Source organism: Ambystoma mexicanum, chromosome 2p (assembly GCF_040938575.1).
Source record: "Ambystoma mexicanum isolate Mex_15411 chromosome 2p, UKY_AmexF1_1, whole genome shotgun sequence".
Classification (NCBI taxonomy): Eukaryota; Metazoa; Chordata; class Amphibia; order Caudata; family Ambystomatidae; genus Ambystoma; species Ambystoma mexicanum.
Window position 1 is genome coordinate 1,449,658,649 of NC_090923.1, and position 16,162 is coordinate 1,449,674,810.

Consider the following 16,162-nt stretch of genomic DNA (forward strand, 5'->3'; position numbering starts at 1 on the left):
AGGTTGAATAGGAGGGCTGATAGGCATGCTCCTTGTGGTACTCCGGTAATGACTGGGCGAGCAGTCGAGGCAAAAGTATAGAGGAGGGTTATTTGTTTCCTGTTGTTGAGGAAGGAGGTTATCCATTTGGGAGCGGTTCCACAGATTCCTAGGTAGTGGAGGCGGTCAAGTAGGATTGAGTGGTTAATTGTGTCGAAAGTGGCAGAGAGGTCTAGGAGGATTAGTGTGGCGCATCCTGCAGTGTCAGCGGTGATCTGAAGATCATCCCAGATTGAGGCCAGAGTGGTTTCGATTCCGTGTCGTGGTATGAAGCCCGATTGTGCAGGGTCAGGAGGTTGTTGGATTCGATAAAGACGTTTATTTGGGACTATGCGGTTCGATCAATGAGTTTTGCAAGGAATCTGGTGTTTGAGATGGGGCAGTAGTTTTTTGGGTCGAGGGATGTTTTTTTTTAGAAGAGGCTTGACATGTGCAATTTTGAAGGCATCGGGGAAGATTCCAGAGCTCTGGGTGTCGCTTAGGATGGTTCTTGCGTACTCTCCTGCGCAGGTGGATAAGAATATTTCTTTGAGGACTGAGGCGAGGCAGGGGTCAAGGGGGAAGCCAGATGGTTTCCGAGCAGAGAGAAGGTTGGCTTTTCTGCTGCATACATCCAATCTGGCGGGTAAGGTTACAGTCAATGTTCCTGGCTTAGACACCTAAGCTACAACTTAAGCCATCACCTATTTTGCTTTGCTTAAGTCACCCGAGTGGAATATGAATGCCAAACGTGGATCATGAGCCTGGTGGGACTAGAGGCCCCAGATACACCTAACTGGTGACGCCCAATGAGGCCAAAATATGTCTAAATTTCTGTAGGATGTTTTAATCGGGCGACATCTAATTGAGGGGAACTTTCCACCCACCCCAAAACCGGTTGAATGAGAGTTAAGGAGAAGGTTGAGTGTAGTCATAGGACAAGGAGGTTGGATTGAGAGTTAAGGAGGGGTGGTATGGAAACCTCAGCAGGAGGTGGTGGAAAGAGAATATGAAAAGGAGGCTAGAAAGAACATAGCTAGCATGCGCAGGAAAGCACAAAGGTCACGCTTGGCCCAAGGCAGGGTTTAGGAACCCTGATCAGAATTGGTCAAACCCATGGTGGGAGGAGGACTGAGGAATTGATTTGGTGGTAAGGAAGTGAAGTCCCAGAGCAGAAGGAGAGAGATGGGGTACATAGCAGTAGTCAGGACCCAAAGACAGAGAAGCAAAGGAGGTACTCCTAAAACTCACTTCTGTAAAAACCCAGAAGTGGCAAACCCGATTACTTCAATAACGAAGTTGAAGAGTAGTAAAAAGAGATCATGAGAAGAACAGAGAAGGAGATGTGTCCCCTTAAAACAAAAGCTAAAAAATAAGGCGAAGAGACCCCCAGAAAACTAAAGAAGATTGTGGGCACCTCTGAAAACAGAGGCTGAAAATCAACAAGAAGAGACCCTGGAAGAGGCCAGAGAAGATGGATGTGGGAACTCTTCGAAACCCCCAGATTGAGTACCAGAGAGGAGGGTCAGGGACTTACACCTTCGCTGAATGCACTTTTGCAGAATATTTTACCACTTTTATTCACCTAAAAAATGCAGATAGTAAGTTGGGGTAAGGTTCATTGAAGGGGTGGGGTTGAGGGTGTAAGGCGAGGCTGCTGGGGGGTCTCCCTTTGTATTTTAAAACTGGTAAAAAAAAAATTGGTGGATGTGTAGGTCAGAAGAGACCAGAAAGGCGTGGGAAACCCTAAAATCTGGAACCTAGATCAAAAGAGAAGACCGCGAGAAGATCAGAGAAAAAATTGAGAGAAACCCTTAAAGCCCACATTTGAAAACTTGGGGAGAGTGACTGAAAAGGGTAATTAATTGTGTGGAATGCCTGAATTTGTGAGGTCAACTGAGAGGGATTCCCAGGGAATTAACAGACTTCTTTAATTTTATTTTGGTTAATTATTACAGCCCCATTTGTTGTTTGGACAAACCAACACTATATTCCTAAAATATAGAACACTGTGCACCATTCCGTCTTGACCTGCTTACTGATCCCTGACACCTTTTTGGCAAAGCCCTACAGACTTGACCAGCACATGATAAAAAGCATGCAGAGTCTTGTAGGGATCCGTTGTTTTTTAGAACGCTGCAGCACTGCCACATGAAACTTGAGATCTTGATTAAAAAACAGAGAACAATATTCTTGTCTGGATTGTCGCTTTGACTGAGTTTTTTAAATGTTGCTTATCCGTTCTGTTGCAACAAATGGAGCAATGTCCACACAATCGGACTTAAACTACAAAGACGATTACAAGATGACTAAGAATTTGCATTTTGGGACAAAGAATGAAAGCATTGAAGCCTACATAGATTTGATTTGTTCCAATCTTGCAACCCAGATCTTCATTTGTTGTGGATAGGGGTGACATCAAATATGTGTTTTGACCAAGCTATGATCTAGTATTGCCACCCAGATTGTACGTCCTGATGAAGGCATTGAATCTTACACTGCCAAAACGTCCCAGCATCATTTGGGTATTGCGACATCACCCTTATACCTGATTAATGATGTTTTCAGAAGTATTGCATAAACAAGGGTGTAAATGCATTTATTCGAATATTACAAATTATAATACCCCAATTTTTATTTTTGTGTAATGTTTTCATTGTTAGATGTACAGGTCACTGTTGTTCTGCTATGCTTCTGTAAATGAACATGGTGCTAACCTTTTTGCTGTACTTTTTTGCTTCTTTACATTTTCTTTGTCCTCATTCCATGATTTGCTTAGATGTAATTGGTTATGTCTTAACTAATGGGATCACAATCATATTTCTTCTTTTCACACATAGTATGTGAACGCTTAATGATGAAGTAATTGCTAATGAATATGTGTATCAAAGTTTATGAATTGGAATGAAATTAATCCAATGGGAACACCTTTTTGTATTACAGAATCCAATGTAATGGCAGCCACCATGTTTGATCTCTTCCTTCCCCCACAATAGTGATTGATAGAAATTGAAGCAGATTTATTGACTAATGCTGTGATATACTTGAATGCCTAAACCAACCAATGCATCATGAAGCAAGTCATCCGAATCTCTTGGGAGGAGTCTTCGATAGTGGATCCTACAGGCCTTACAGAAGGAGACTAAGTATTGAAATGTACAGTAAAACTCAAAGGAGGTACTAAGTACCTCAACGGTAGGGCTGGAATTGAAAACATGTGAACAAATGTAGTTCAGCACCTCACTGCAAAAAAGCAAGAGATTCGGTTGTAAGCCTTTTTTCTTGGAATGTGAACAAAGAACAAGTTACTTACCCCATGTAACTTTCTTTCGATTGGATGTTCCTCCCATGTATTCCTCATCTTTGGTATTCAATATCCAGCTCCAGCTGCTTCGGACAACAAATCTTGGCAGAGGGCGCAGTGTGTTGATGCAGTCGACTCAATGTCCCTCGAGGGCCTCCACCTCGAGGATGATGTAATCGAAAGGCATATATAGCACGCGCAGCACGCTTTGGCTTCAGTTGTGTTTTTTTGTGCCATTCTCCAGTAGAAACTACCCGCATCAACATGGGTTTGACCGTACTAAACTCTGAAAGCTGTAATAGCATGGAAATTCTACTGTGGGGGTAGGCTGGGAGGGCGATGAGGAATACTTGGGAGGAACATCCAGTCGAAAGAACGTTATCAGGGGTAAGTAACTTGTTCTTCAAAAGGATTGTGTCCTACCAGGTATTCCTCATCTTTGATAGACTCCCAAAGCAGTGTTTGTTTTGGTAGAGGGAGTAAGAATTTAGCTATTAATGGTTTCCATGAAAAGAATGGAGGACAGCTTTTCCAAAGATTCCATCCTGGCTTAGGGAAGAATCAAATCAATAATGCTTTGTGAAAGTGTGTATTGTCGACCACGTAGCTGCCTCGCAAATGTTTATAATAGGAACACTTCTTTGCAGAGCAGAAGAAGTAGCCATGCCCCTGGTGGAATGGGCCTTCAAGCCTTCTGGAGGCTCTTTGCCCACCAGTCTGTAGCATTCTGAAATAACTAGAATAATCCATCTGGATGAAGTCTGCTTTGTTACAGCCTGACCCAGTCTGTGACCCGTATAGCCTATAAATAGTTGATCATCCAGACGAAGTTTGGACACTCTAGAAATGTAGAAGCTTAGGGCTCTACATGGATCTAATCTGTGCAACCTCTCTTCCTCCTTGCCAGGATAAGGTGGAGGATAGAAAGTAGGTAACACAATCTTTTGTCCTACATGAAAATCTGAAATGATTTTAGGCAAAAATGAAGGCTTAACCCCAAGGACGTCCTTATCCTTGTGGAATACTGTGAAGGGTGCTTTAGATGATAGTGCCTGCAACTCACTCACCCTACAGGCTGAAGTTAGTGCTACCAACAACGCTAGTAACCTTAAGGGACATGAATGGAGTGTTCAAGTGGTGCACATATAAGAACTTTTGACACCAGATTGAGGTCCCAAATGGGAACTTGAAAAGGAGATGGAGGGAACACATTAGTGAGTCCCTTCAGAAATTGTATCACCAAAGGTATCTTAAAATATGAGGTTTCATCAGACAAGCGCTTGAAGATGGATAGTGCCGCCAAATAACCTTTAAAGGTCTCAAGCTGGAGCCCCAGAATGGCTACGTACAGTAGAAAGGATAATACCTCGGGTGTTTTGCATAGTAAAGTGTCTACATTCTTGTCCCTGCACCAACTGCAGAATTTGTTCCAACAGCAACGGTACAAGGACCTGTTGCTGGCCTTCTGGCCGAAAGCAAAATCTCCATTACGTTATCTGGGAGGTCCCAATCCTTGTATCTCAGCCGCTCAGAAACCATGTGTGAAGGCTGGTGGCTTGACCTCTGGATGGAGAACCGGACCTTCCTCTTGCGAGAGAAGGTCCTCTCTTTGTGAAAGACGCATTGGAGGGCAGATAGACATGTGCAGAAGGTCCGGGTACCACATCCTCGCCCAATCTGGGGAAATTAGGATTGTGTGTTTCCTGAACTTTCTCAACCTCCTGATCAGTTGAGGAATCACGGGCACTGGAGGAAATGCGTACAGGAGTGGAATCTCCCAGTGCAACACAAACGCGTCTCCTAGAGCTCCGCTTGGAGAAATTCCATGGAGCAGTACAGTTCGCACTTCCTGTTGACACTGGTCGTTAACAGGTCTCCTTGAGGGGTTCCCCAAAGGGTGAAGATCTCCTGAAGTACTTCCTGAACTAGCTCCCACTCATGGGAGACTGTGTTCTGCCTGCTCAGAGAATCCATCGCCATGTTCTCTTCTCTGGCTAGGTGAACGGCCGACAGGGAGAGTCTTTCTTGTATTGACCAGTACCAGAGCTGCATTGCCTCTCTGCACAGAATGACTCCTTGGTGGATGGTTCTGAGGTTGCTGAATGAAGAGAAGGCAGTTTCCTTTGGTTATGGTTCCTAATTCCCAAGCATCCGAAGTAATGTTTCACCATTCTTTCCGATGCTGAGACAGTCTGCCTCCCACTGGAGTGTCGTGACTCAAGACCTCAGAGACGTTTTGAGGCGGCTGAAGCAGTGGCTGGTGTTAAAGATGCCTCTGCTTGATCGGGCTTTGCACCTCTCCCTCGTCCACCACGAGGGAATCTTAGTTGGCCTCTTTGTCCAGCCATTCCTCTCATTCTTCCATCTGATCTACCCCTCCAAGAAGGACCACTGGGACAAAAAGGCTGAAGCTACCCAATAGCGGCACCCAAAGATTAGGCTGCCGCCTTCGAGGTCTGCAGCTTCTCAAGGCTTTCATCAGCCTTGCTGCCAAAAAGGTGAGACCTGTCAAAAGGCAAGCTCATGAGTCTAGATTTCACATCCAGTGCAAATCCAGACTTTGTTAATCACGCAAATCTGCAAATTACGGTGCTTGCCACCATGGCTCTGCTGATGCTGTCAGCAGAATCCAGACTTGACTGAACAGACTCACACATGGCTTCCTTGCCATTCCTAACAATGTCCGAGAAACTGTCTCTTTCCTCCCCTTCGGGAATATGCTCAGTCGCCATAGAAATGCAGTCCCATAGAGTGTATGAAAACTTTGCCAAGGTATATGTGGAGTTGGCTGATTTAAGAGCCATGCTCCACACAGAAAATACTTTTCTTGCCCAGGCGTCTACCCTTTTCCCATCTTTTGAAGTAGCAGTTGCTGCCTGCACCACCAGACTTTCTGGGGTAGGGTGTTGTGATAAGTAGTTGGGGTCGCTACTTGATGGGCGGTATTTTCTTGTCAAGTTCTTATTTACTGTAGGACTTGACTCCAGTGTTTCCCAATTGGCACTTACCTTTTTCTGAAGAGAAAAGTGGAAAGGTAAAATGGGATCCTTTTGAGGACCTTTATCTAGGATGTCTGTAAGATCATCCTGCTTGAAGGGGAGGGCAGGTCTGCTCTATCCCAGGTAATCTACTACCTTAGACATCAAATGCCTGTATGAGGCAACTGTATGTTGATCGGACTCAGGCTTTCCAAATTCTAATACTGGTGAAGTGTACACTCCACTGGCTGTTTACAAATGTTCCTATAGGTCCTTCAGTCTGGATTCCTCTGATATAAAACTATCAGGGACATTTGGTGTCTCCCGATGTGGATCTGGCCTTCGTCCCAGGCTCGAGGTCGCGCAGGATTTGGATCGAGCCCTTTCCTTACCGCCTTCAGAAGGCGTGGTAGGAGCATGGCTTGTCGAGGGTTTCTTGTTTTCAAATATTTTGAGCATTGATAGCCTGAATGCTTCCCATTCGGCAGGATTGGAGGCCTTAGTGGGTCAGGATATAGCTCTCTGAGGAGAGGAGTCGGACAAGGACGTCGAAATAGGCGATTTATGGTGCCTCTTCTTCGACTTCCTCGATGACGATGAAGAGTGGTGGGAGCCACTCCTTGACCTTCTTGCCTTCTTTTTTCGAGGAGAGTCGCCTCTTGCATCGTCAGAAGAAGGTTTCTTCGACGGGGTAGTCGATGGGGATTTCTTAGGAAATCTACCTACCACTAATTTCCCCTTAAGCTCTTTCAGAGCTTTTACGGTCATCAATTGACATTTTGAACAGGCAGAGGTCTTGTGCTCCACACCGAGACACCACAAGCATACTCGAAGCGGATCGGTCAGCGACATCTAGGCATCGCAGTCTTGACACTTTTTAAACCCAGGCTTCAGGGTAGTCGGTGTCGAATACAAAGACATTTTTGTATATTTCGCAAAGGAAGTACTGAAGCGCGCTGTAGTTCACAAAACTGAAGCCAACGGGCGCTGCACGTGCTATATATGCCTACGATTACATCATCCTCGAGGGACATCAAGTCGACTGCATCGATGCACAGCGCCCTCTACCTAAAAAAGAATCTGAAGCAGCTAAGCTGGATATTGAATATCAAAGCTGAGGAATACGTGGGAGGACACAATCCATTCGAAATCAATATATCATGGTAAGAACCACCATAACCACCTCACACAGCAAGGACACATATCATGTCATCTCTAAATGTTTGTAGAAGATTCCCACAATTAGGGCCTTTGTAATATGAACTCACCTACAAAATCCATGAGGTGCACATTCTGTGCTGGCTTCAGAATCCCTTGAAGCACCAGCTCCTCATATAGAGAGTCCAAAGAGCTGTGGAAGGAGAAGGAAATTAAAAATACACATATCAGAGAGCCAGAAATTAAAACAGATTGAAGAGCCTGGGCTAGGCAAACTCAAAATCTGGTCCTGCCTAGAAAGGACAAATTATAAATAACATAAACCCAAAGAAGGGATTGGGAGTCTAGGGTGGTAGTCCTTGTAATGGATTTTCCCTGGGAAAGAGCAATTACCAAAGTGAAACCCTTATTCAACCTACACAGTTCAGTCCAAAATGACCCTTTTAGCAGGGCGGGATTGCAAATAAGATAATATCAGCTATACCTTTAAAAGCCCAAGTCCACGTACACCATGTGTTTCAGGAGGAGACAGCGCTTGCTCAGGAATTCGCACAAGGATAAGGAGCCAGAGCCTGAAGGACAGACATTCTTGACATTTCTGACCAGGGTCACACACAGGACGTGGCAAGCAGACTATGATTTCACTGGAAGACAAGTTTTCTTCAGCAAGAAGATGGAAGACCTCTAAATGTACTTTTAGGGAGAATGGAGAAGGGGTGTCCTATAGGTGTTTCAGAGGTACGTTTGGCCCACCCATTTATAGATGCACTCTCCAACATAGTCATTTAGCTCAAATCAATAGAAAGTCTGAAATCGACCGGTATTGAAATGAAAGCTTAGCTTGCTTACAACCATGATAAATTGAGCGATGGAGAGTGCAAATCGTATCAAAAGGCAAAGCATAATAAACAGATAGAAAGGGTGAAAAGGAGCAAGGGTGGACTAACCTAGAAACAATAGTTGTATTGCGCCTCTATTTTTATTCCAGGTAATCCCACTAGTTGTGTCTTTGAGTTTTTTTATCAGCCTTCATAAAATGGTAAGAATATTTGTTGAGGCTGATAAATCAGTTCAAAGTAAGTGACAAGCAATTAGTCATAGAGACAGGAGCTGTGACTCTCTGAATATCAGAAATATAACGGGGCAGCTTTGATGCCAGGTCTCAAGAGGTTGCTAGGCCAAGATTATGCAGGGGGTTTTGATATGTGGATTCTGAATTTCATGAAAATCCGAGACAAAATAGAAGGTTTCTTATCTGAGAATTACGGGGATGCACACATGTGAACTAACAAACAAAGTAATTGAAGATATAATTAAATTATAGAACACACTTAAAAAAAGCAAAGCCTGCAGGAGAAGTTTCGGCAAATTGTGATGTAGAAGGGTTTAAAGGGCATAGGGAAATCTGAACATCTGATACATGGAGGAAAGTGGAGATTTACTGGGGCCAACTGTATGATACTGGCACACGGATATCATTTCGGAAATTGTAAACCGAATATATGATGTCCACAAGTCCCTTTGTAATAATGAATCTGATATATGGGGAAGTAGGGAGTACCAGTGCAATAGAAACTTTGCACAGAGAAAAATTCAAAGTGGATGGACACAGTTTAGGAGATGAGAGGATACAACTGAGGAAGAAGCGTGATCTAAGCTTTGATATAACCAATGACACTTGAATGAGTTCATTGTTGAAATCCAGCGATTACTGCTAGGGATCAACGATCAAAACATTTTTTACTATTGAAAAGAGTAAATATATTATGCAGCTACTATACTCAATAAATCAGCAATATGCATTAGCAGTAGGTGGCCTCAATGTGCATTTCTCTGGCCTGATTGGGAACACATATTTTGGGTGTGCCCAGCCATTCTTGGGTTCTGGCGAGAGCTGGAAGCATAAATTAAGAGATGGGTTAGGAAATCAATACAAGTTACGGTGTGCAATATTGCCTCTCTTAACATCAGGGTCTGGGGCTAGAAATCAGTCAAACAATTAGGAATGAATTGCAACTACTGTAAAGTGCACTGATATCACACACAAATGTCAGTAAGCAGTACCTGGTTCCATACTCAATTAGAGGAAGAACATAAAGTATGTGTATAGCTTTGAGAAAATGTGCCATAAAAACAAACATTTATGTAAAGGTTTGACTGAAATGGGGAATTGTCTTAGGTTACCATTGTGATTGTTAGGTATCAAGTTTGAAAATCTATTGTAAATAATTTATAATGACTGTAATGTGCATGTGCCAAATTCATATTTGTGCACCAAATAATAATTAAAAACCAAACAAGAGAAAGAGTCATTAGGAAAAGGGAAGAAACAATTATGATGATGATGCGGAATGAACCACCCGAGAAATGTGTTTAAATGAACCATTTGGAATAGCTTTAATAACAAAGAGAATTTTGCAAAAATTCCATTGTAAATAAAATAATCTAGCTGAATCTGAGCTAATTGAGCCTCTCAAGTTAATTACCAAATAGGAACATAAAAGATAGAAACCAACAAAGAATAAACAGAACATACCAACAGGAAATGGGCTAAGATTGCTATTGGGAAAGAGAAGACACTGTCATGATCCACAGAACGCGCCCCTTCTGGACTTCCTGGTCCTTATCGCGGCGGGGCTTGCATTAATTGTTTCTCCCAACATGGCCGTATCACGTGACACGCCTCGCACCAGCCTTCACGGCGGACATAGTACGTCCCATAAATATGCCACGCCCTGTGGCCCCGCGCGTCTCAACGCTATCAACAGGTAGTGACTAGACGTGTACTTCGCAGGTTGGCGAACCCTTCTGTTATCCAAGTTCCTGGACCCTTATTCCCACTCCTTCCACCCTCTCCTTTCCACCCTGTTCCTGGAATCCATGTAACCTTGCGACCGCTTCTTCCTTCCAGGATGTCTTGAACCCACGAGTATCCTGGAACGATGAACGCACGCTGGAGTCGGAAGAGACTCGTGCCGGCCTGTACAAAACCTGATCCGCCCGCAAGAAGAACCTTCCCGCGGATCCCTGCAAGAAGCGATCTCAGGTGAGACGGGGGGAGATTCACGACAGACACGAGCTAAAATTAGCAATATTCAAATCCATTGTGGCTAAGGAAACCATTGAAAGAGGTGGTAAACTGAGGCTATGGCAATGGGGGCAAAATAATAATCCATGAGGGAAGTCTTCTAGAGTTCCCAGAAATAAACAATTAAAAGGCAGCAAGAGAACCCCTAGACAATAGACATTGTTGATCAATTCTCTATCTTAGCCAATAAGAGAGTAACAGGGACATGTCATGGTATGGTGAATATAATTTAATGTGAGACACAAGGGGATAGTATAGAGTGCCAGCATTATCCAATGTGAGCTACGGCACAGGGGGCATAAAAAGATCACAAATATCCAATGGCAACCATTGGAAAAGACCATAAAATGGATTGCATTAAACTATAACATTTACGTGAAAAAGGAGGTGGTCAGCAATATCACGTGAGAGTTTCAGATAGAGACCACTGATGGGCAAGCATTAGCAATTGAGAGGAAGAGGGACTGCCAAGGTTATTGAGTTATTGCCCCAACTTCCAGTGCTACGCGGATGACACTCAGCTCATTTTCAGGCTACTCTCAGCCACCTCTTCTCCCTCTCTCATCTCTGACTGTCTGTCCGCCATCCAGGAGTGGTGTGCTACCAATGATATCTGCCTTAATGCCAGTAAGACTGAGATTCTCCTCATCAGCACAACCACTCCCTCCTTTCCTGTCACTCTATGGCTGCCCTCTCTTGGCCCTCTTCCTGCTCCCACCTAAAAAGGTGGCTAAAGGCTAAAAATCTTGGGGTCATCTTTGACTCCACACTCTCCTTCTCTCCTCACATCTCTGACGTCTCTAAGAAGTCACACTACCAGCTGCACCTTCTCAGAGGTATTCTTCCTTTCCTCTCCTTCCCCCAGAAGCTCACTGTCTCCAGAGCTCCGTTACTCTCTAGGTTGGACTATTGCAACAGCCTCTTTCTAAATCTGCCTGCCTCCCCTCTCCGCCCTCTGCAACATATCCAGAACAAGACTGCGAGACTTGTCCTTGGCCTCAAACCCAGGGATCGCATCCCTCCAGGACTGAAATCTCTGCACTGGCCCCCAGTGGCTGCGAGGATTAAGTTCAAATCCCTCTGCATTGTCCACAAGGCCTTCTGGGGCCTGGGGCCTCAATACCTTCAACTCTCTCTTCCTAAATATCTTCCTTCTTGAGCTCTTCACTCATCTGCCACCAACTCCCTCAGGGTCAGTCGCTTCTCCAAGCAACGAGTTGGTGGCAGATCTCTCGCTTCGGCTGGGGCTACCCTTTGGAACAGCCTCCCCTTCTTCACTGAAACTTGAGGAGAACCATCTCCGGTTCCAGAAGCACCTCAAAACCTTTCTCTTTGCTTCTGCTTTTTCTCCTCCTCTACCCTGCTGAACCCCTGGCTGAAACTGCACTGGTTTCCTGGCCACCCTCTGTTCCCGGGCGCAGGTCCCCTCCACCACCAGTCGCTCACCTGCACTGCCTTCCTGGCAGCCCCCCGCACTCGTGACTGTCTCTGTATCCCTACAGTCCCACTTCCAGCACTTGACACCGGATGTCTGCACTTACCCTTGCACTTGCCACCAGCTGGCCGTACTTTACTTCTTGTTATTATTCTTTTATCACATGTACTGCACTTCCCCCCTCTCCCTCGCACTTTCCCCCTTACCCCTTCCCATGCACTTGCCCGTTCTGAATGACACCTGGCTTAGTAGGATTGCTGTCTGTCTTCCCTCTGGTCCCCCTCCCTTGCCTCGCCGCGCCTTGAAACACTTGTGTATAGTTGCGTTATAAATGTCATTTCATTTAATGTTATCTACAAGAAGAATATGCAGAAGGGTCAGCATTATCAATTGGAAGTTACATAAATTGGGGCATAGATGGATCAGTGTTACACAATGAAATAGTGAGCAATACATGAAAAGGTCCTAGAAAGTTAAACTGAATCCAAAGGGATGAGGGCATATGACTGCAGAATAATTAAATGAAGGCAACAGGAACAGAAACGGCCAGCATTCTCCAAAGAGCCACAGACGATGCCCTAAAGAAAGGCAACATGAGCCAGTGAGTACTGCACAGAGACCTGTAATAGGTCAGCATTGCCGATTATGTGTGCAAGAGGAAAGGGAAATATGAGTAGCAGTATTACTCAATGGGAAAGTGAGACGTATGGCAAGAAGGCACAAAAAGTCAATGCTATACAATGAATGAGACAAGAAGAGGGAATGGGAGGGTCACCGTTATCCAGTTAGAGCAATAGCAGAGGTCAAGGAAGGGTTAACATTTTTATTTGTGTGAGAGAGCGAGACAGAGAGAGAGAGGAGAGAAAGGAGAGAGAAGAGAGAGAAGAGAGAGAGAAGAGAGAGAAGAGAGAGAAGAGAGAGAAGAGAGAGAAGAAGAGAGAGAAGAGAGAGAAGAGAGAGAGGAGAGAGAGGGAGAGAGAGAGGAGAGAGCGAGAGAGAGAGAAAGAGAGAGAGAGAGAGAGAGAGATGGTTGGGACAGGAAGATGTGTAAAAGGTTTGCATAAGCCAGTGAGTGATGACCATACAGGCAGTGCAAGGTAATGAAGGAATAAGTCAACAAGAGCAGCTTGCACCTGTTGATAAAAAGGAATAGGGAAGATGTTGTTAAACACTTACCGGTCAGGAGTTAGATCCTTTTCTTTTTTCTTCTTTCCTCCCTTTTTACCTTTTTTCTGGTGATATAAAAAATATTGACGATTTCAAATATAACAGACTAAAATAAGGCATGGGGATGTGGCAAAAAGGTGCGTGAACAGAGTGCAGTGCGATTGTAAGATGTTATATTGAGTGCGACAGTAAAATGGGGGTAGTTTGGCGGGTTTTGAATGGTGGAGAGAAAGGGATGCCACAGCGGTTGTGGAGAATGTACAGAATTGCATTGATTGCAAAATTATAGAATGGTATTATAATGGAACATTACGAGTTAAGCAGTAATTATGCGGTAAATCAGCGGAATTAGCATTACTGCCACTTGGTCAGGCGGAATTTGCGCCTAATTACAAGTGGTGGTAGGAGTGTAATTCCCCGTTTATTTGGACCCAAAGGTTTTTTGTGGTAATTCCGCCAATTCTGACGATTATTTGGCGTTGAGTGGCAAGATTTTCCTCTAGGGTTTTGCTGGAGGTAAATCTTCCACTCAAAGCCAAAACTCATAATTTGGTGTAGTGGTAAAATTGGCAGTAACTCAGTTACCGCAAATTGTACCACTTACTGCCCAACTCGTAATGAAGCCCAAAGAATAGAATGTGGTATGGGCTATGAGAGTAGGGTGTGATGATTATTCTGAGGGAAGGATGTGATGAGGTAGATACAAGAAGAATGAGGGCAAGGCACAGTGTGCAGTTAAGGAAAAGCATATAAAGATTATAAGAGTACATTGTACAATCAGAGTACTGTAAAATACAAAGATTAGATATTTTTGAAGTGTGGGGTGACAGTTTGAAGTATGGAGTTTGAAAGTATGGAATGGTTGGAGTTGAGGTATGGAGTATACAAGGGTTTGGAGTAGAGTGGGCGGGTAGACAGTAGTGTGGTGTCTACAGTTAGGGTGCCATGATATTGTGAAAGTGTGGAGTGTAGTGAGTAGAAAGCTCTAAGTGTAATATATGTTTCAGAGTGTGGAGTAGAATATACATTGATGGTGTGAGATGTGCAAATTGGTGTGAGGAGGATGCAGTGTGGAGTGTGCAGGCAGGATGTAGACTGTGAGCGTGAGACATAGTATGAAGTGTGGGTAGAGGGGAAAGTCTGGGATGGGAGAGAAAGGTATGGTGTACAGTGTGAATACAGGCTGTGCCATTGAATGTGACAAAAGGGTGATGTGTGTGCGTTAACTAGGTAGTTCAACAACAGTTTTATTGTGTTTCTCTTCAGGGAAGACGTCAGAAGAACAAATTACTGACCCAAGGTAATCTTCTTCCTACTTCCTACTGGATGTTTTTCCCACGGATTCCTCATCTTTGCTATATCCATGTCAAGCTTTGCAGTCTTTTTTTTTTTAATAACACATTTTATTGGTGTTTTTAGGAAAAAACAAGGTTAAACAAATAAACAACGTAAACAATCAATACATGCGCATTGCCGGAGAGGGTTACTGGCTGTTTCAGATGTTGTACACATATGTTTGCAAAGGAAAAAAGGGGGGGGGGACAGCTTTAGTTGAGCCCGCAGGCAGCGTCCAGTTGTTTTATAATCCTCATTGGGCATCTTCCCATTTCCTCCACACTTTCAGGGCTTTTGCCGGGCATCCTCTGGCCGCGTATACTCTGTATTCCGTTGCGACACAGATATCCACATCCGTTCTCCATTGTTCATAGCTCGGTATTTGGTCCGAGCCCCATTTTTGAGCAATGTTCCTTTTCAAAAGTGCGGTGGTGGTGAACAAGAGCAGTTTTTCATATCTAGATAGGTCAATTTCATCATCTATCCCCAATAGTAGTAGCTTAGGGTTTCTGGGAACTGTTTTCCCCATAACTCTAGAGAGTTCCGCACAGCATGCCTCCCAAAGTGGTTGTATATGTGTGCAATCCCATATGATGTGGAAAAAGGTACCCTCTTCCGTTTTGCATCGCAGGCAGTTCGGATCATCTATTCTTCCCCATCTGTGTAGGGCCACCCTGGGATAGTATACTCTGTGTAATATCTTTAATTGAACCAATCTAAGCCTTGATGAAATCGCTATCTCCCTAGGGAACATCAATGTCATGACCCATTCCTCCGGCAGTATGGCCCCCACGTCCGATTCCCACTTGGTCCGCAGTGACAGTAGATCTGGTGTGCCAAAGGAACTTATGGCACTATATAGAACCGATGTCACTCTCCGGGTAATTGGTTCCGGGAGTAGATTTCTCTCAATGGGGGTGAAGTCCGGTAGGGGGCTCACTTCGGGGAGGATGTTTCGTAGTGCGTGTTGTAGTTGAGCATAGTGGTAATGTTCGGTTTGGGGAAGTCCAAGTCGGAGAGCCAGCTCTGCAAAAGGGACCATGGTGTTATCTTTCACAACGTCTCCCAAGATGGGCGGACCTTGCCGGGACCAGTTCGGCCACCTGGGGAGCGTGTATACACCTGGAAGGTTCTTGTTGTTCCACAGAGGTTGGGCCTGCGATAGTTTGTCGCCCCATCCCACGAACTTGTGTGCGTCTGTCCAGATTTGTGTTAGCTGTGCGCGCATGTTGGGAGTAGCCGCGCGGTCTCTTTTCTTATAAAGGTACAGCATGATGGGTTTTCCAGGAGTGTCCGACTCTAGAGATTTGTTGTGTGGTGCATCGGTGTCGCCGTGTAGTTGGTCATTCACTTTCATCAATTGACTGGCCCAATAGTATGTTTGCATTCGGGGTAGTCCTATTCCGCCCTCCCATATGGATCTTTGGAGTGTAGCTAGGGCTATGCGTGGATGACCGTTATTCCACAGCAGTCTGCGGAGTGTCTGGTCTATTTTCCTAAATATGTTTGAAGGGATGTGTAATGGGGCATTTTGTAATATGTAGAGTAGGCGGGGTAGGGTCATCATTTTGAAGAGTGCAGCTCTACCCAGTAGTGTCAGCGGGAGGGATGACCAGTGACGGGCATCCTCTGCAAATCTTGTCATGACTGGGTACAGGTTTCTGGGCACATAATCAGTC

The 16,162-nt window shown here is 44.6% G+C and overlaps 1 protein-coding gene across 1 annotated transcript in view; it reads right to left on the minus strand.

Annotated features, from left to right (window-relative positions):
* Positions 1-16,162, minus strand: part of IQCA1L (IQ motif containing with AAA domain 1 like) — a 1,109,403-nt gene that overhangs the window by 175,851 nt on the left and 917,390 nt on the right. The window contains exons 12-13 of the mRNA XM_069646014.1: positions 13,158-13,213; positions 7,569-7,651 (exon numbers count right to left, since the gene is read on the minus strand). Coding sequence (XP_069502115.1) covers positions 7,569-7,651; positions 13,158-13,213 — 139 coding nt within the window. The remainder of the gene's footprint in view (positions 1-7,568; positions 7,652-13,157; positions 13,214-16,162) is intronic.